A 21,128-nucleotide genomic window follows, 5' to 3' on the forward strand; every position below is an offset into this window, starting at 1 on the left:
CTCCAATCACTGGTCACCTCTTCCAAATGCATACATCCCCGTGTCCATGCATGTTTTCATATTCATATGTAGTTTGTATGGAGAAGAGAGTGTAGTGTGACTCAACCTCCTCCAAGCACCATCACCTCAGCATTCATCCCAGCAAAACACAGAGCCATAGCCTTCATTGGTGCTAAGCAAACTTTTACTGTAATAGTGATACTCTGAAAATATTTGGAGGCAGAAACTCGGAGAGGGTGTGACGAGAATGTGGTTTCCTGGCAGGAAATTGGGCTTACCATGCAGCAGGCGCTGTTCCTGTAAGTGCAGAGACCTGAGCTCCACCCATTTTTTCTTCAAGGTTTGCTGTGAGAAAGAGAAGGGGGGAAAGGTTCTGAGTCTTAGAAAATCCAAGTGGGCAAGGCAGGGGAGACTTCCTTTGTTGACAGCCCCATTCCCATTCTCTGGAGACATAGGCTGAATTATAGAGAGTATTAGGAATACTGATTTCTCAAGGACCCACAAGTCTTCTCTTAAAAAAAAAAAGAAAGAAAGAAAAGAAAACTGGAGAAGTGCATGTCATTTCAGGTTTGAAAGGGCTTACTAGCATTTCTACATGAGTGATATAGATAACATTGGATAGAAACCTTAGAGTTTTAGAGCTAGATAAGTTAACAGATGGAAAAATTTGGAGCAGCAACTAGAGATTAGTAAGTGCTTAGCAAATATCACCAACCAATGAGTCTGAGCTCTGAAATAATCTTTTCATTTGACATCTATCTGCAACACACTTAAGCGCCCTAACTTTATTTGTTTGTTTATTGGTCATTTGTTTGTTTTTAAATGTCATCTCATGTAGCCCAGGCTAAGATGGACTCTTGATCTCACTAGGCAGTTGAAGATAATATTGAACTTTGGAGTCTCCTACTTCCAGTTCCCAAGTACGTGCCCCTCCATGCCATTGATAAGGTTCTGGGGAACTATCCCAAGACATAAACATATTAGCATTCTACCAATGAGCTGTGTCTCCAGCCCACCTCTTTACTTCAAAACTGCTTCTTCTATGTAGCAAATAGAAAGAATGTGATCAGCATGAGAAAGAACGGACCGTAAGAGCAGTCACTTGGCACAGAAGGCCTGGCCTGGTCCAGTCCACAAGCTAGCCAAGTAAATGGAAGCCAAAGCCAAGTGAGAAGAAGCCATCTGGGAAGGCAGGTGTTACATGTTCACTCTCCTTCCGGCTTCCTGCCCCCTGCTTCACCTTGCCTTTGCTATTTTAGGTCCTGATAGCAAGGCCACCATGTGGGCACAGCTCTGGCTTGCCAGGGACATTTATCCATAAGAAAGATGGCCTCATTGCAAAAGAGCAATCCTCCATATATCACCCCCTGGAAGGAGGGAATGAGGATTGAAATAGAAAGATTTTTTAATGTGCATTTAGAAGGAAATGGAAGAAGGGAAAGAAAGGAAAATCTCAAGAACATCACTGAACGAGTACGAGGAGTAGGGATCACTCCTCAGTCTACAGAGCACTTCGGCTCACAGCGGCAACTGAAGCGTTTCTGTGGCTGACAACATTCAGTCAGACAATGGAAGCAGTGAGAAGCTTAGCTCAGCTCAACCTGTTGTTGCTGTTAGTTTTTTTTTGTTGTTGTTTTTTTCTGGGTGTTTTTTGTTTGTTTGTTTGTTTGTTTGTTTGTTGTTTTGTTTTTTGTTTTAGTTTTGCTGAACTGAAAAATGCTATAGGAGTCAGAGGAAGGGCGGCTGCATCTGTGCCTACTCTTATAAGTTTATAGTTATGTGAAAACCAAGACCAGAGGCCTGTGAAGCAGAGGAGTAGCCAGAGCTAGCCTACGGACCTACGCATTTCTTCTTTGCTACAGATAGTTATCTCCTATAGGAGAACAGAGCAAAGGAAAGAAGTAGGTGGTTAGTCAAAACTAAAGACACAAGGAAAAAAAATATAACCTTTCTGAACTTGGTTTTCAAAAGTTCATAGACAGAGCTTTTCAGATAATCCATATTTGTGACTGAAGGCTTTATGATCCCCAATTTTCTGGTCTAGCCTTGTCTTCTAAGTGTGCCATGACTTGTACTAGGAAAACTTCAGTGTAAAGAGCAGAGACATTTCAAACCTGAGACATTTTTCTATTTTCCTCAAGGTTGTTAAACATTTAGTCACAGATGAGTGTTAAAGGTATATGTGGATCTGGCCTCGTGTCAATGGCTACATCGACACTGGACCCATCCATGGCAGCTGAAGGAATGGTTGAATATTGCTGAATAATATGTAAAAAGCAGCTTCCTTAAATGACCCTAAGCTATCACACAGTGAGTGGGTTCCAGGTACGGCCACAATATTTTTATTCTACATAAGACAAATAAATAGCACCTAAAGACAAATTCCTCCAGCACCTGACATTTTTATTTTACTCCTACAGATAATATGTCACTTAATTTCATAATTTCATTATAGGCTGGAAAAGAAAATTTCATTGAAAAAATATTTCTCAAGGTATACAATAGGCCTAGCCATTAACAGACATATGTTTAAAAGTAACCCCTTTAACCAGCTCACTATCTGCGCTAAGCATCTGAAGCAGAAGCTAAGATAAAAGAAATCCCTGAAAATGTGAGTCAGAAGGGACACAATTCTTCCAATGAAGAGACAGGGCTCTTCACTGTCTTTGTGAATAGAATGCTTACACATATAAGATGCAAAATGTCATCGTGTAAAAGGAAAGCCAGCCTGCCTTGAGTTATAGATCAGACCAGTCATTTCTGCCCAGAGGGATTAAGTACATATCTCATAATTTCAAGACTGGTTGTTAGACATAAATGTGAGGTGGTAACCAGAACAAAAACTTTAAGAGCTGTCAAGTTGAAGCATCAAGCATTAGGTAGGAATTTAGATCCTGAGGTAATGTGTGGCTTCGAAGTGTCTATTTAACACTACGAACTCAGCAAAAATGTCCTTCTTGAGAAATAAACGCTGACTGAATATTAGGTACTAAGAAAAGTAGACTGATAAAAGCTGCTCCCAGCTGGAGGTACCTTGGGAGAGAGAAACAAAGCAGCCTTTCATGGCCTGAGTCACGCTAGTCATTTACTGTCTGAGAGAGGCAGCCAAGCTGCTGGACCTAGACCTGGAAAGAGAGCTTTGATTCCCTGTGTGAAGGGAACTGCTCAGCCATCCCATAGATAGGATGCTAACTTTCAAGCCCACAGTATCCTCGGGTGCTCAATGACAGGAAAGGCAGTGAGCTGCTAATCAAGGCATGGATTTCTCCCAGCATCATAGAAACAGGAAGAATCCAAAACAGACACCGAAATAAGAATACTATAAATTCTGATGGAAACATAAAATCAATATTCATAAGCACAAAAATATCGAGAGAAATAAGAACAGATACAAAATAGAACCTCTTGTCAATAAAGTATAAATCACATTTAAAAGCTCATTAAAAAGAACACGTTCTATATAAAAGGATGCTGTTGAAGTCATTATTGAGGAAGGCAAATCAAAAGTTCCTAACACATTTCTAATGGAAGCCCACAAGATAATGTGGGAAGTAATAAAGACAGTGCATAGGGCTAGAGTCACACATCTATAGATATAAAGATCAGAGCTAATTATAAACAGTATGAATTAAGGTAGGAGTCTGGACCTAATTAAGTTGTAGTGAAAACTAGTCAGGAAACAAGGAAACAGAGGGAAAGACAAACAGGCACATACATAAACACACACACACACACACACACACACACACACACACACACACACACACACACAAGGAGGAAGGATAATGAGAAAATCCCCTAGAGAAAATAATAAAGAAGGTAAAAAGAAAGCATGAGTAGAATACATAAAAATGAAGATAAAAGTCATAGCTATAGCAGGGATTAAATGTTAAGAATGAAGTTTTATTAGGTAATCAGGCAGGTCCCATTATACATTTATAAATTAGAATACTTTATTGATGAGCACAGAGCTTACTAAAACTGTTTCAGAAAGACATCTGTGTACCTTTACTAATAATAAAGAAACTGAAGCCATGGTTTGAAAGTATTCCCTCCAGAAAGAACCTGAGTCCTGCTGATTCAAATGACATTACAAAAATTCTATAAGAGTTAAAAAAAAAAAAGGAGGAACAACCCCAGCTCATGTTGTAAACTTAGTAACCTAAAAGGGAACCTTAAAAACAAAAATGTAGGTCATTCAGGCTATTTTCATACTCCAATGAACACTTGATCTTTGACAAAGAAGTCAAAAATGTACAGTAGAAAAAAGAAAGCATCTTTAATACGTGGTACTGGTCTAACTGCTGGTCTTTATAGAGAAGAATGAAAATAGATCCACATTTATCACCTTGCACAAAGCTCAAGTAAGTTAGGACCTCAATGTAAAACCAGATATACTGAATCTAATAAAAGAGAAAGTGGGAGAGAGCCTAGAACTCAGACACCAATGGCTCTGGCTCCAACATCAACAATTGATAAATGGGACCTCATGAAACTGAAAAGCTTCCGTAAGGCAAAAGACAATATCAATAGGACAAATGGGCAATCTACAGATTGGGGAAAATAATCTTCACTAATTAACTCTACATCCAAGAGAGGACTAATATCTAAAATATAAAGAACTGAAGAAAGTTAAATTCAGAAAAAAATCCAAATAATCCAATTTTAAAATAAATCCAATTTAGTACAGAGCTAAACAGAGAATTCAGAACAGAAGAATCTAGAATGGCTGAGAAACACTTAAAGAAATGTTCGAAGTCCTTAGTAATCAGAGAAATGCAAATCAAAATGACCCTGAGATTCCACATTATACTAGTAAGAATGGCTAAGATCAAAATCTCAGATGACAGCAGATGTTGGCAAGGACATGAAGAAAGAGGAACGCTCCTCCATTGCTGGTGGGATTACAAACTGGTACAACCACTCTGGAAATCAATTTTACAGTTCCTCAGAAAGTTGGAAATAGTTCTACTTAAAGACACAGTTATACAGCTCCTGGGCATATACCCAAAAGATGCCCAACCATATCCCAAAGACACATATTCATAGCAGCCTTATTTATAATAGCCAGAAGCTGGAAACAACTCAGATGTCCCTCAGCTGTAGAATGGATACAGAAAATGTGGCTCATTTACACAATAGAATACTATTCAGCGATTACAAATGAGAACATCATGAATTTTGTAGGTAAATTGATGGTACAATGGGTATCTAATAATCTGTAATACATAACCAGAATACCAACTAATAAAAATATGATTTAGATGGGAACCTCTTGAACCCAAAGTCAATTCATAAAAATAACCCATTCTTAACATGAAAAATGCTGAAGACCCACCCTTAAAGGACAGTAAGGATGCCAGAATTGTTCACTTCACCTTAAGCAAAAACCCTCACCAAGATGGCCCAGAAGAAAAGGGAACTAGATCCATTTTGTAAATTATTGTCCTTGTACAGCACACCAAATAATATACAAACAACTTAGTATAGATTATGTGGTTTAACAAAGTGCTTTACTATTAATAACAACATATAAATAATCTGTTATGTATTCACTAACCATAAAATTTATTTTTATAGAAAAACTGTGATAAAATCCTAAAGTACAAAGGATAATACAACAAAAACATATATGAACTGTATGTGTAAATTATCAGATTTTATGAAAGATGGAAAGAAAAAGAGCAAAACAGTTAAGAAAACACAGCAACAAGAATATGAAATACTATGTAATAGTTAATACCCTAGGCACTGAGTTATCTATATAAAGTGAAATGTCGTTCACACCTCTAGTGTTTACTCATGGAACTTGACAATTTGACAGATGGTCAACGGACTAAGAACATCGCTCAGTTAGGTATCTCTCTACTACAAACTGAGCTGGAGGGAAAAAATCAAAGTGACCACATCAGAGAGCCTGTGAGTAAATGTGGACTTAAATGGAGACTTTATTAAAAGAGAAATTTCACAGAAATTCGGGTGAGGAGAAAAGCAACGTACAAAAGAAATCATATTGGGAGAACTGTCTGTTCATACGGAAAAATTCAAATTATCCCATACTTTATAGTATATGGCAAGGATACTTCTGAATGAATTAAAGACTTCAATAGGCAAAAGAAAAAACTAAGTTTTTAGGGAAAAAATGTAACTGACAACTGACTGAAATTTAGAAGCTCTAAAAGTAGGGAAACAAAACTTGGATCTCATAAACCTAGAATATTTTCAATTACCTATAAAATAGTTCTTCAAAAGTAGAAAAGACATATAAGGACCATTCTGGGAAGATCTAGTTATCATCATTTAATGAAATAATATGTAGGATGACAAAGACCCACAGAGGAGAAATTTTACATAAATTTCAGAAGCAGTCCTTTAAGTCAAGAATACAGTTTTACAATAGACTAAAGATCCTAGCCAATGCTATAAGAGAAGAAAAGTAAATTAGTTGAATAATTGACCTAAAAGACAAAACTTAAAATAAAAAGGATTATCCTTTTTTAGCTAGATAATGTATTTGGGAAAGCATGAAGGAAATTATTCTGGAGTATATGACGTGCTAAATAACAATGAAAAACATCCTCACAGTGAGATAAACAAGAACCATAAAAATTTCAACTCTTCTTACTTATTTCGCGAACAAACATTAATCCCTATCAAAGTCTGAGTGGAAGGGATTCTTAATGATTTTATTTTAAATAGATCTTGAAAGTCACAGGGAATGGGCACTATGGCAAAAGTATCAAAGTAATATTAGTGAGGCTTGCTAGTGAATAAATACGGTGGAAGGGACAGGTTCTAGATAAAATGTAAGCACAGTGAACTGTCCTCTTGAAATCAGTAGTAGCTCCCTTCATGACAAAAAGTAATGAATTCAGATTGTCACAAACACAAGTAAGTAGCTTGCCTGTAGTTAAACTATCCCTGAGTAGCTGGCAGCTCCATTGTCCTTCAGGGGGCAGTACTAAGACCTGGGAGGAGTCAGAGCACCTTTAAACTCACTCCAGCAGTGTCTGGAGTTCCTAGGCTGGAAGACTCACCAACCTAAGGAACTGTGAAAACCTTCAAAGAGCCATGCCAGAGAATTTGCACTGAGCAGACACTGCCTCTGGTGACCCTTTTCTTTCTTTTCAAGGTAATAGTGTGTTTGCCAGGGAAGGCACTCAAGGACATCAAAGGCATTAGTGATAGTCCATTTTCAGAAAGACTCAGAGGGAAAGGAGGCAAAGAAGGAGACTGGGAAAGCAGCAGTCTGCAGCACTCAGTACTAACTCTTCCTCTGTTTTCCTCCTTCAAGGAAATGTAAATCAAGAGTGATCACAGGTGCATCAATGACTAGTTCTTCAGGTAATATGCCTTCCCGCTGGCTTTCTGAGCCTCATAGACTCTGAATGGGGAAGGAAGAGGGTGATTTACACATATTCACAGTCTTAGATATTCCTGCCAAGGCAATTGCGTGGTCCTTGACCCGTCAGGAGCTTAGATGCATCCTGAAATTTCCCCTTCAAGGGTTATCTGGGTTCCCAAGATAGATCATTATTCTACTACTCACACATTCATGGATGAAAAAAGACATGCTGTGTTAAGTCAAATTACCTTTAAAGTCTGCAGCTTTGCCTCAAGTTCTGCTCTTCTGTGAATCATTGTCCCATTAAGAGTCTCTATCCTGTTTGAAGAGAAGGGAAAAGGTGGGGTAAACAACAGAGCTATCTCTTCAAAGAGATACCATCCTTAAGAAGCTCGGCAAGTGGAGAGCAGGCTATACTAGAAATGCAACACAAATATCACCCTTTCTGAGGCTCTTGACTATGGAGTGTGGATACTTGAGTATCTGGACCTAAGCCAAACTTCTGAACAACAGTGAAGGAAAGAAAAGAAGACAAAGGGAAAAATGTCTGGCAAAGAGTGGAGGAAAAGATCCTGGCTAATTATAAACCATAGCTCATTTTCTAGAAGGCACTGGTACATGCTAATGGCACTATGGCACTATGGCACTAAGACACTATGTTGCTCACCCACCAGAATCTATTCTTGCCTGGACAGGCTCAATAATCTTAATTATTTGGTAAACATTCACTCGGCATCTATTATGAGCCAGATGGTACATCAATAAAAAAAGGCACAGGACTTCCGCATCAGTGGGCTCGATGTGTTATTTCTTGAAACAGGGAAGATTATCTGCAACTGTGTATGGCTATTTTATCAGAAAACCTTTAGCTTATAAGTGGCCATCTAGAGTAACTGGTTTAACACTGTTCTTCTCTTCCTACATCAAAGATTTTCTAAAAATAGAAGGTTTATTCTCTCAGGAGTTGGTTTGTTTTGAGCATTGTTTTGACTACAAATCCTCCATCTGAGGATGATGGTTAATTTCACCTTGGAATCACACCCTTAAACATTCTAAACTATTTGTTCTAAGTCTTTTTCGCAAATAAATTATAGTTATATTTATGAAAGCAAAGAAAAAATTAAAGATATGATAGGACTTCTAAATGTAAAACCACGTTTTCTCTTTTCTTCCAGTCTCAGACCCAACATAGTAAGAGGATAGTACAGAAAATACTTTGTGGTTTCTGATTGAGATAAAGACTCGTTTTTTGGACAGTAGAATCACTAACAAGCTGCATTAGACTCTTAATGTTGTTCTAAGCTGTCTAAGCCATGACGCGTACAACTGTAGGGATGGTTCTCCCTTCAGTCTTTGTTCACCTTGTCTCATATTTTATCCCCCTGTGGGTTTCTAAGAACCATCTCTACCCTTATTTACCTATAGTCTTCTTGCTTTATCTACATGGAACATATTCTTATGACTCTAAAAATACGTAGAATCCAAGGGATATTACGTAGTTTCTTTGAGACAAGGCTTTTCTAATTTTTACTCCTTAAAACTGAAAGGGCTACCCTCAGCTCCACCATCATCAATCATCTTTAAAGTCTGACTCGACACAGCCACCCAACACTTCCTTTGAAGTACTCATGAAGAGTCTAGAAGATTCTACTAGCAGCTCACAAAGCACGGCTGTAACTGGAAAGAGGCAGTCCTGACATCCTCAGCAGACTGGGTCCCAGTGTCACTCACTACCTGGCTGGACTCAACTAACCCTTCCTCAGCCCCAGGCACTTCATCTATATAAAGGGATTAACCTGGACTGGCCAAGAGTCTGTGAAGAAAAATGAATTAGGTCATGTTGAAACTACCCAACTCAGAACAAAATCCAAACGCCCTGGCACAGCAATGCATCTCATGATCTGATGCTTGGCCAACAATGACTTCATCACTCATACAGTCTCCCTAATCCACCAGCCGCCAATTTCACTTCATCCTTAGGATATGCCAAATCCATTTCCAGAGCTCGAAGACATCTTTCTTTACCTACATGTTCCTACCAGGAGCTAGATATCCATTCCTCCCTCTGCTTAGTCTCAGGTCCAAAAGCACTTCCTCAGAGTAAATGGAACACTTTGAATATCTAAGCTCAACTGGCCGCTGTCTTCCTCAGGAGACACCCCTGTTACACTATTCTGCCTCTCTCAGAGTGGTTATCAATAACTGTAATTTTTCAGGGTTTTTTTTTTAGAAATCTTCTGTAGATTTTAGAGTTCTACAGAGTTAATTTTTGCCTCAGAATGCACACAGAGATTAAAAACTCAATATTTGCTCAGTGCATATGATATTTATGCAATAATGAATTCCCTTACAACTGATTATTAAGGTCCTATTGGGTCCTTAGGACACAGGGAAAGCAAGCCTAATGCTATTTTCTTAGATAGTTATGACTTTGTGGATACGAATGGGTGTGTTTGTAGATATAACTCCTTGACATGGTTAAGATCAGTCTAAAAGTTTAAACCCGTTGAGTTGCTGGGAAGACCAGTGTCTTCTGATAAATTGAACATTAATACCTATGACTATATATGCTCCAAGGTGAGAGAATTTCATTATTTCTTATGAAACATTGACAAATGGGGGGAGGGGACAAGAGGTTTTACGCATATGAGAGAGAAAAAAGTTATTAAATTATTATTATTAAAATTATAAAAAAATTATTAAAAGTTATTTAAAAAGTTAAAAATCCTGGAAGATTTAAGGAACTGTGGCGACAAGACTATTTCTCTCGGTCTAAAGAAATGTGTGCTGGTTTTATTAAATTGACATTAAAAATATATTAGTAAATAATGTCCCTCCCACAAAGACTTTTGTCTATTGCCATCCCCTGACTTCAGGTGTTGACGATATGCTATAACTCATGAATCCTCAGGAAACAAAAGGAGCCCATGAAAATGTTCATACCTACCCCAAAGCTATGTATGCTATATTCCTTCCAGTGTACTACAAATAGTGTCTACAGAACCAGACAAGTCACTCACTTATCAGGTATTCTCAGCCACCAAAACATCTTTGAAACCCCACTGCAACTAAGTGGATATTTACGTTAGCAGATTTCCCGAAGATCGGATCAGGTCAACCACTTGTTTGTGAGTGAAGCCTTCTGTGCTCACGCCATTGACATTTGCAAAGATGTCACCTGTGAGAAGCCCAGAAAAAAAAAAAAAACGAGTGTTTTATTAGTTACTTAACTAATGACATGGAAATGAAGCAAAACAAGCAAGCTCCCAAAGCACATTGTCACTCAAGAACACTCAGAGCAGCAACTGCTTCCTAACCTTCGCTATCAAAGAGTTTCTTGATATGTAAATGGCTTTCAGCATGAGCAGAGCTACATTACCAACTTGCAGGCCAGCACAGTGAGCGGGGCTGTCTTCCTGCACTTTGCAGATCATAGTGCACACTTCTGAAGAGCAGATGTTCTGGTTCTGAAGTCTGTAGGTCTATAAAGTATAAGTGGATACATAGTAACTCTTCCAAAAGGTCTACAAATATTTGTCAAACCTAAAACCATACCAAGAGCATTACGTGGTGTAATACATAAGTGCAGGGGACAACTTTGGAAAAGCTTTTCCCACCGCACTCTGAATGGAAGGTACCAATTTCGAAACTCCACCAGATCATCACCAGCCAATTCCATTCACAAAACATCGGGCATGAGAAAGACAGTGGGATGTGAGCAGTTCAAAATGTTCTATTTTCAAGCCTAAGAGGCCACCTGATGCCATCGTTATATATTAAGAAAAAAATTGAGTCTCAGTTCTCAATGGGATGAAATAACCATAGACAAAACCATAACCATAGACTAAAGTAGGCATTGGGGGAGAGAGTGTGAGATACAAAACATCCAGCAGGGAGACTGGCCAACAGTAATTATATTAAATCAGAGTTGTGCAAATAATGACAATCTGCCCTGGGTTTGTTCTAATTGACTCAATCAATTTCATTTCTGAGCATACAGACCCCTCCTGCCCTGAATTTTCACCAGTACCTCAGTCAGCCAACTAAATAAAAATGGAGTCATGCTTCCATGTCTAGATGTCTCAGTTGACACAAGCAATTCAGTAGGTTCTATTGTTGGTGTTTTTAGTTTTTAGTTTTTACTTCAAACTCTAAAAACTAAGGAAACATTTGCTCTGTGTAGCAGTTTTGTAACTCAGGAAAAAAAAACCAAAACCAAAACCAAAAACAAAAACCCCAGTGTTTTGAGTTGTCCTTTAAAATCTGATTACTAAAGACTAATCCACACCAGAGAGTTGCTTTCTTCTAGAAGAATCCAAGCCTGAGACACTATGATTATTCACACATGTAGATCACTCCTACTCTTGGTTAAATGCTGATTTCCACTCAGATTGTAGTGCACTTAGAATCCCCTACTTGAAAGGAAGAGGAGGGCCTATAACACGTGTCCCATCTGAATCAGAAACCTTTTTTGAGAACTTCCTGTCTCAGATCACACCAGAGCTTAACTTCGTATAGAAATGGAAGCCGATCTAATTCATGTGCTGCAGGAGCCAAACACTGATTGATAAACCTTTCAGAAGTCACTGTTACAGCAATCCACACCAACAGGAAGACCCAGCTTCCATCGATAAGTACCAAAGTGAGCACAAAGAAAGACAAGAAGCACTTGGAGTTCTGTAGCTGGCCAATGCGCATCCCATAGCAGCTGTGAATTTGGGGATTAGAGATAAAAAGGGAAACCCAGAAGCCACGAAGGCACAGAAATGAATACTTGATCAAATAATATGACCATATCGCCCACCCACCCACATCTCCCATCCTTGTGTTCTGTTGGCTCAAAAAAAAATTGTCACAAGCCATCCCTGCTAAGCAAAGAGATGGCATGTATGTGCTGTAGCTCAGAGGTAAAGCCATCGGGTCTTCATTGAGCAACTCAGGTTTCACGTTCCTGTGGCCTGTCATCTAGTAAAGATGATTTTGAATTTGGTTCTACACACACACACACACACACACACACACACACACACACACACACACACACACGAGGAGAGAGAGAAACAGAAGGAAGCAGTGACAGGGATCTAGTTACTACCACTAGGCAACCTTGAAGACGTCGTGATGGACATGCAGTATCTCTTCAGAGAACATCAAATAGTTCGTGTGACGGTTCTGTACTTCTAAAATCTGATAGATTCAGTGCATTGTTTTCTGCAGAAATTATGTCTCAATGATTTTATGGTAAATTCTAGATTTCACCAAATTTTAAAGGAGCAGAGCTCAGAAAGCAGAAACCTCTGCTCCCACAACTTCCTCATTCATCCCATGTTGTTTCTTTACTCATAAAACATGTTTAATGTAGCAGCTTCCTGCTCCTGATCTTAAAATACAAACGAGTTCCCTTTTATGGGGTTGCCACCATGGCAATGTTTTCTGAAAACAGCATTCACTGAAGCGAAGATCTAAACTCTGACATATAGCATAAGAATTCGATTATGCAAAGCACGTGGGAAAGAAATGCAGAAATGATGTGGGGAAATGGGACTTAAGTTGCCCCACTCAATTAGTCTACAGTCCACTTGACTGCATTCTCCATCTTCTCAAATATAATTATAAAAAGACAGGCAACAAATATTCTTGGACAGCCACACTGAAACCTAGGAAGACCAATGTTAACTTCCACCAGTGGGATTTCAAGGAATAAAGTATTATTATGGGGTGTGTGTGTGTGTGTGTTACAAATTTCTCACTATAATTCAAAAAGTGGTCTTAATTGTAACATATATGGATTCTATATACACAGATATACCATCTGACAAGTATTTCATTTTCATTTTTATTTTTTGAAACAAGGTAGTCTTGACTAGCCTGGAACTTCTTACCTCTGCCTCCCAAGTGCTGTCATGACCAACCATGACCAACTCAAGTATTTAGACTGTGATTTACATACAATGAAAGAATATGATTAGCTGAAAATAAACTTCTGTAAACGTCTTTTGCTTTCTTATTTAAGGTCGTAAAATATCAAGCATCTTTGTCTGGAGTCATCCTTAAGAAAGACCGTAGTGACGCACAGGGAGCAAAGTGCATTTCTAGAAGGAAATAGAAGGGCAATAGAATGTTTTCTCTCCCCATAAACCCAACACACTGAACAACAAACCACACACTAAGTAAAATCTAGCCTCCATGGTCATTCTATCCCTATCCTGACTTCATTGTTTTTTACAAATATCGTGATGAAATTAGTGACTGTTTTTCCCTAGGAAATCTAGAATGTTTAAAAACTGCCCACCTGAATTTCAAATCCAAAGGTTCCATTGTCCTGCTTTTCCACAGTAACAACCTTCCTGTAAGTGCAAATAAAAAATAAACTGAATAAATATCAAAATATCATATTGAGCACATATTTAACATTAATAATTACTGTTACAATGAATTAGCTTTCATTCCTAAAATTGTAGTATGGGTGAGCAGTGCATGTGCGTGTGTGTGTGTGTGTGTGTGTGTGTGTGTGTGTGTGTGTGTAGCACTTATCTCAGGCAGAGACTTAAAAAGAGGAAAGAAGGAAAGAGAAAGGAAGGAAAAGAAAAGAGAAGAAGAGAAGAGGAAAGAAAAGAAAAAGAAAGAAAAGAAACCAATGAATTTCTTTACCTTTGAGAGCAGGAGAAGTCACCTAGAGAGCTTGATCTGGCCAACGCAAGCTGAAAAATATAAAACAGCAAGTCTTTAAGATATGTCTGTGACTGCTCTGGATCACAAAAGCCTTCATTGTTATCACCACCCTGGAAACCTTGTTAAATAAGATTAGCAATGTCCATCCTCTCTTAATAGCAAAGAGAGTCTGAGAGATCAGGGACTCCCAGACATTCTTTTGAGAAGATGGGGAGAAGCTCGATTAGTAAGATATGGGGGGTAGAGTGGCTTCATACCAAGTAGCAGACTTCAAACTTCCAACGATGGCTTTATGCCAAAGCAGCACTTATGTCACCCTCTCACAATAAGCAATTTACGGCCACACTGAAACACCCACAAAGAATAACGTGAAGGCAACACAGTCCGTATTTTCTTAGATACCGTTGAAATGCTTATGTTTATAAAAGCTCAATGTGTTACTCTTTTTACCAGGCTAAGAAAATCTATAAAAAATGAACTTACATACAAAAGTATGACTGAAGATGACTGGCAAGACAGCTCAGTGGTTAAAAATGCTCAGCACCCAGGGTTGATTGGTGAGAGGGGAGAACCAACTGCAGTTTGAACTCTGACTTCCTCATGCACAGCATTGTGTGCATGTACACACACATCGATGTTCATTCAGTCCCCAACACCACCACCCACCCACAAATAGTTAGGTGTGAAAATGAAAAATAGATTCAGAAAGACGAGGGAGGGACTCCAAACCTCAATTCTGATTATGATTTATTTCACAATAGTTTTGGAAGACTATAGTAAGACTTCCTGCCAAGAAAGGGAAGAAACTTCATAATGCTATAAATAACATAACATCCACTCCTCTGCACATTTTGGGAAAAGTCATATAAGCATAAGCTTCTGGGACAGACCCAAACTCTTATAAAGAGAAGGGGTCAGCAAAAGGGAAGACCTCAGTTGTAAGGACTGCGGTCCATTTCTAACATTGTTGTAGTTTTGTTAAAGAAATATTTAATAGATGTTACTTTCTAATTAGTCCTTTCTTAAATATTGTTCCAAAGACTCAAAACATAACTTTGCCCCTAATTATATTTTTAAAGGTTTTGCTATACATGCATATAGATACAGACACACACACACACACACACACACACACACACACACACACACACACACATATATATATATATACACAGTCTGTGTGGTGAATGGAATCTTCAAGGTCAGAGGGGGTCACCAGATCTTCAGAACTGGAATCAAGGGCTACCCGTTGTAAGCGTCCATGAGAGCATTGGAAATTGAACCTAGAACCTAGATCCTCTACAAGAGCACAAGTGATCTTAATGAGGAGCCACCTTTTCTGCCAATAAGCCATCGCATTTAAATGCCACCATCCTGTAATTGTCATTCATAAGCAAACAAATAAAATAGTAGATCAAAGCAGTGGTACAGATAAATAAAAATAATATGAGGCTAAAAACACACATGGAAAAGACATACGAGAAATTAATGCACGTGGGACAAGTTTCACAGAAGTCTGCATTACTCAAATGGCCAGGCACCAGATGCCAACAATTGTACAATTTCCTGGGATGCCTTGGTGTTAAAAATTCAGCCACCAGCCACTATATATAATGGTGTCGTCATCTACAGATTTTATATGTAACAATTGCTCTGTGTTATGTTGTCATTTAGACTTAGAGTCTCAGGCAGACGGGCTCAGACCTACAATTATCTTCTAGGCTTGTAGTAAGTTTCAACTTTTGATTTATAAGGACCAATTATGGGATAGCTACAGCAATTTGAATGGTTTGTAATAATCTGGTCCTGTGCCTAAAATATTGAATGTATGAATGTACACACATACAAACGAGAGAGAGAGAGAGACAGAGACAGAGACAGAGAGAGACAGAGACAGAGACAGAGAGACCAACAGAGAGATTGAAAGACAGACAGAGACAGACAGAGACAGGGAAACAGAGAGAGACAGAGAGAAATTGACAGACACAGAGAGAAATAGACATAGCGAGAGAGATTAACAAGAACGGGAACTTTGCAATTAAGTCAGAAGGCTCCATCGGAAGGCTCCATCCCTGTGAAATCTACTTTTAAAACAAAGTCATATTTGCAAGCATTGTCCATCTCACCCTTACAGTGTGCTCAGATTTTCTTGATCTGTTTGCACTATCAACATTTCCTTGTATGTCACACTTAATTCATATTGTCGAGTACTTATTTCAGCTATCTGTCAACTATAATTACCCAATTAAGGGCTTTATGTTTTCAAAGCGTTGCTCTTGCTGTTGTGCCTTCTCACATTATTCTCTTTGTCAGTCACCTGGAGGCTCGCCTGTGTCTACACAAGGACATGGATATGAGGAGCATAGAGCACATTTGATGCAGCGCTTCACTTCTGCAGATCGTCATCTGTGTGCTTTGAGACTCTAGGGAATTACGCTGGTTTTACTTTCCACCCCAGGGCTTCACAAGAGGCCAAGGATAAACTGTGACTTTAAAAATAGTAAGACAGGCAGACTGAGCTACGCCTCAGATGCCATCTGATGCCATCTGCAAGTGAATGGCGGTGAGACATTCAGCTCAAAGGGATGCACCAAGAGCCCTGCTAACTTTGTCCTTCATTAAATTCGAGGTTCATAGGAAAAATCCAAAGGTAATTTTTAAAAGAAAAAAAAATTAAAGTCTCAAACATAGGATTAAAAAAGAACCAAACAGGATGTTAAGAAACTACTCAAAAATCAAGTAGTACAGAAAAAGAGCTACGAAAAGCAAAGCAAAAGGGTGACACCGTAATACTGCTGCTAAATGAGTAAATGTTGGAACGATTTAATCGGTCCTCACAAATCAAACAGTTGGCAAGAATTGATAAAATACCTGGCTACCATAATGTTAAATGTCCTTTTTCCTGCCCAGTATTTATAGAATTGTTGGGAGCCTCAAGATTTCCTCTGCGTGCCTTTTAAGTGATTGGTTAGTTTGCATAGATTCAAGTCTAGAAACTTTTAGGCCCTCCAAACAGTGTTCTCTATACAGAAGAGGGTGCCCCTTGCCTCTCTCCTTTTAACAGTTCTGTGTAGCTCTCTGGCTAAAGTTGAATACTAAGGCAAGGGAGGACTACTCCTGCGAATGATTTGTTTGGGTTATGAGTGACACAGAAAGTTCAGACTGAATCAGATTATAAATTATTTTCCATTCTGGACTAGTAAAGAGGCTATTTTAAGCAATGAACATATAAATAAAAAAGTAATTTAAATACACCATCATACTCTCTGATGGGGGTGGGTTGGGGGTGGGGGTGACAGCCACATCTTAACACAGCGTCTTCCTAGTTTTGACCTTGGCTGCCCTAAAGAATCAAATAAAGGAAATTCTCAAGTTTCTGCCTTGTTCACCTGCTAAATTGCCTGTATTACTCAGAGTGTGCCCAAGACTTTACCAACAGTCTTCTGAACTGTTTTCCCCGTCTCCCTCTCCCTAGCATGCACTACCCCTATTTAAAGATGTAGACTTGGATGGACTAAGTGTTCACCAGGCTGCCATCCCAGCCAGAATTTTTGAGTTGTAATGATGTCCCAACCCTCACCAACCACCCCCCCACCAAAAAAATCATGAATGGAGAACTGGTGTGCAATCTAAAGCATATGCAGACAACAGCTGTCTTTTATTACACATTATCTAATATGAGAAGTCTAGGTTTAGCGATTTGGCAGGCTTGAAAGCTACACATTCAGCTCTGACTACAGCGGAGGAGCTCCTCACTAGCCAGGAGCCTAGTGCTGTCTGGGGCTGATCTTAGGAGGCGCCCCCGCTTTCAGTGAGACAGTTTAAGAGTCAAGGCATTAATATTCCACACGCAATGTCTCCTGCTATGCGGTGTGATTCACGGGTCTCTCTTTAGTGCAAAAATCAAACCAAACACAGCAGCTGTCAGTGTGCAAAGTGGAGAGGAAGTTGGAAACACAGCTTGATAGATAACCTGCCTCAGAGCAGCTCAGAGACCAACACTGAAGCCACTTTTCCTGCTAGGTTAGACTGTTGTGTTCATGCCCTGGCTCTGTGGACTCACTTCTGCTACACACACACACACACACACACACACACACACACACACACACACACACACACACACGATGTGGCTATAATAAGAAGAGAGTACAGATTCAGAAGTAGGCTTTTTTTCTCTTTCTTTGTTTTAAAGTACTTTGTTTCGCGTTATGGCCTTGGCCCTTTCCAACTCACTGCCTATCTCACTTTTACTCCCAACTCTTTCATGAATACAGCTCTCCTCTACTTTTGAAAGGCAGGCCAGTAAGAAAAGATTCTCAAACTATCCAAAGACACCACAAAATAATGGAAGTAAATCCATTCCCTAACTTATTCTGTCATGTGGGAGGTGAACAGGACATTGCAGCTTCCAGGAAGGTCTGATTCGAGCCCCACACCTCTTTCAACAAATGGTTGGGTATTAACCCAAAAATAACACTGCAGTATTGATGTGGCCTATTGATGAGGGACCAGTACAAAGAAAGCCCCTGGGGTCAGAAACCCAACCCAGAACTGTACCTATCCCAAGCATCTAGCACCATCCCTGACCAAAATCGTATGTGAAACGAGCCATCTAGAAGCTTCCTATTTAGCAATAGTTTCATCACCAAAAGGAAATTAGACAAAGATGATCTATTTGGGTCTAATTCATAGTCAAATGTCATACCTGGGTGCCAGATTCCTGGTTGTCACCGAAGCACTAGGTAAGAGCCACCTTCATTAGAGTCTTGTGAGAGAGGCAGTCAGGTACAGTATCTACCCCTGGGGTATGGCATGGTTACAAAATTTCCCTTCCATTACCCTCCCTCAGGAGTTTATATTTCAGGAACTTTGTCCCCCCCCCAAAAAAAACAAGGTTCAAAATTAGAAGCATTCCTGATGTGTCTGGCACTTCCTACAAATGCAGGTACTGAAATAATACGCACACACTGAAATCTATTTTTAAACAACTCTGAGTGCAAACAACCAGTGGAGTCTGAAGATTAAGCTGAAGCTACAAGCTAGCCAGATATAGCTCTGCAGAAACCAAAGCCACAAGGAGAAGTATGAACACTGACGTCACCCTCAGAGTGGCGAGAATAATAGTACACGGAGGAACACCTGTTACCACAATCACCTCACCGGGATCCTGTTGCAGACCGTTCACACAGGGCCAGTGGGGTGGGCTTTTGTTTTTGTTATTGTTGTTCATTTTTTCTAAGAAAAAAGTTAATAGGAGGCAAATAACCCCATGGAAAATTATAAAATTTGACATATCTCTGCGTGAAGTTTCACTGACAGGGATTATAAAGAACCATGAGTCTATGCCCAAAAGGTTTGCTTTAGCTTTGCTTTTTTTTTTACCTTAAGGAAATATAAAAGTAAGAAAAGGTTTTAAGACTAGGGGAAGGACATCACCCAGTGTGTTAAAAAGTATGAGAGGAGAAAGAGAAGACAGAAAAGCATGTACCTACGTGAATGGTATAGGAAGTTTGTGTGCTCAAATGTTTTATTTATATAAATCCTTCCCCCCTTTAAGACCCATCCAGTCCTTCTTAGTATCCTTTCCCAATTTATACTGTTTTAACTCAGGCTTAAAAGTCAGCCGAGACTCCTTGGTCCTCAGTGCCATTGATCACCAAGTCTTATCCTTCCTCTCCAATGTCTCATTTTCTTTTTCACCAACTACAGGAAAAGTCCCTCTACCCACCTGCCACATTTCTAGAAAGAAGCTCGTAAAATCCACAACATCTCAAACCTATTCAGTGGCTCTAGGTGCAGGTCTAATCATAGTCAGCTCTACATCCATGCATTCAACCAGCTGCCGATGAAAATACTCCATAGAAACCAAACATGGGTCACGTGCATTGAACATGAATAAGTTTCTTTCTGCCCTCTTGTCTCTAAATGCTATAATGTGACAGCTACTCACATAGCCAATGTTATTGCCTTAGACATGATCTTAGTAGTTTATAGCTAAATATGCTGCCACTTTATATCAGGGACTCCGACATCTTTGATCTTTGATTTTCAAAGATGGTAGTTTTGGAACCAATGCTCTGTGGATAGCAAAAGCCAACTGCTCTATTTTCTCAAGGACATTTGTCACAGGTCTGTCCCTCCTCTCACCTTTCACAGGCACACTGGATTTTTCTGACACACCAGGGTCTGTGCCTCCACATTAGGGATTCCCATGCTTAGGAATGCCCTACCGCCTCCAAGAGGGTTTTCAGAGACATGTTACATATGTGCCCGTACGACACCTGTTCCAACTGTCCCCTAATGTGACCCTGCTCCAGGAAAGGAACACGCCCTGTGGCTGATCTAGTTAGTCTGATTCCCCTGGCAGAGGTCTGGCACAATAGGGAGCCTGAGCTGCAAAGGAGATTTGGAAAGATCCCTCCCTGGTGCAAGAATTAACAGATATTTTACCTGGCAAGTAAATGTATGCAAAAAACAAATCATAGAGTAACAAATGGTCAGAATTGGATCTGATGGCTTTGCAGCAAATAGAAAGAGAAACAAACTGCTCTCTATTTAGAATCTGAGTAAACACTGTTGGTGTTTCCTGTGTTGCCCATTTATAAACTGATACAGATGTTCACCAAACCCTGTATCATGAAAGCACTTTGGATTGAGAAAAATAATCAAATATTGGTTAACAATGTCATGGTTCATGACTATGGAAAATGCCAAGGAATCAGAGTCAGGTCCTGACTCTCCTCTAAGCTTGGACTTTGGAATACTGGAGGTAGAAGTGCTCAGGGGAGAACACAATATACACAGTGTTGTAGGCCACAAAGGCACACCCTTAATCAATTCTAAACATCTTGTGCACGACTGCTTAGGTAAATTCAGATACACACCTTGGACCTTAAAGCAAGTTATATGATCGAAATACGTGAACAGATATAGAGTTAATTTTTATGTTTTAAAAATAAAAGAGCAAAAAATTCAGAACAAGTTCACTCTAGTGAACAAGCTTTTCCAAGTGAGTTTTCATCTCTACAGAAATTGTATGAAATAAAAATTTTCAAACAGCCTTTACCAAGTGCCGAGCCCCTGTGCATTTCCTTACTTAAAGAGCACA

The 21,128-nt window shown here is 39.3% G+C and overlaps 1 protein-coding gene across 3 annotated transcripts in view; it reads right to left on the reverse strand.

Annotated features, from left to right (window-relative positions):
* Cytip (cytohesin 1 interacting protein) overlaps nucleotides 1-21,128 on the reverse strand; it is a 76,875-nt gene that overhangs the window by 5,839 nt on the left and 49,908 nt on the right. For 2 of the 3 annotated variants that reach the window (XM_006234202.5, NM_001012086.1), the window contains 6 exons: nucleotides 13,997-14,046; nucleotides 13,638-13,692; nucleotides 10,725-10,827; nucleotides 10,430-10,523; nucleotides 7,594-7,663; nucleotides 279-345 (listed from right to left, as the gene is read on the reverse strand). In XM_006234202.5, coding sequence (XP_006234264.1) covers nucleotides 279-345; nucleotides 7,594-7,663; nucleotides 10,430-10,523; nucleotides 10,725-10,827; nucleotides 13,638-13,692; nucleotides 13,997-14,046 — 439 coding nt within the window. Of the gene's footprint in view, nucleotides 1-278; nucleotides 346-7,593; nucleotides 7,664-10,429; nucleotides 10,524-10,724; nucleotides 10,828-13,637; nucleotides 13,693-13,996; nucleotides 14,047-18,725; nucleotides 19,358-21,128 lie in introns of those variants that run through there. The other variant, XM_039104820.2, reaches the window with a different exon arrangement.

The sequence above is a fragment of the Rattus norvegicus genome, chromosome 3 (genome assembly GCF_036323735.1).
Source record: "Rattus norvegicus strain BN/NHsdMcwi chromosome 3, GRCr8, whole genome shotgun sequence".
In the NCBI taxonomy this organism is placed as follows: domain Eukaryota; kingdom Metazoa; phylum Chordata; class Mammalia; order Rodentia; family Muridae; genus Rattus; species Rattus norvegicus.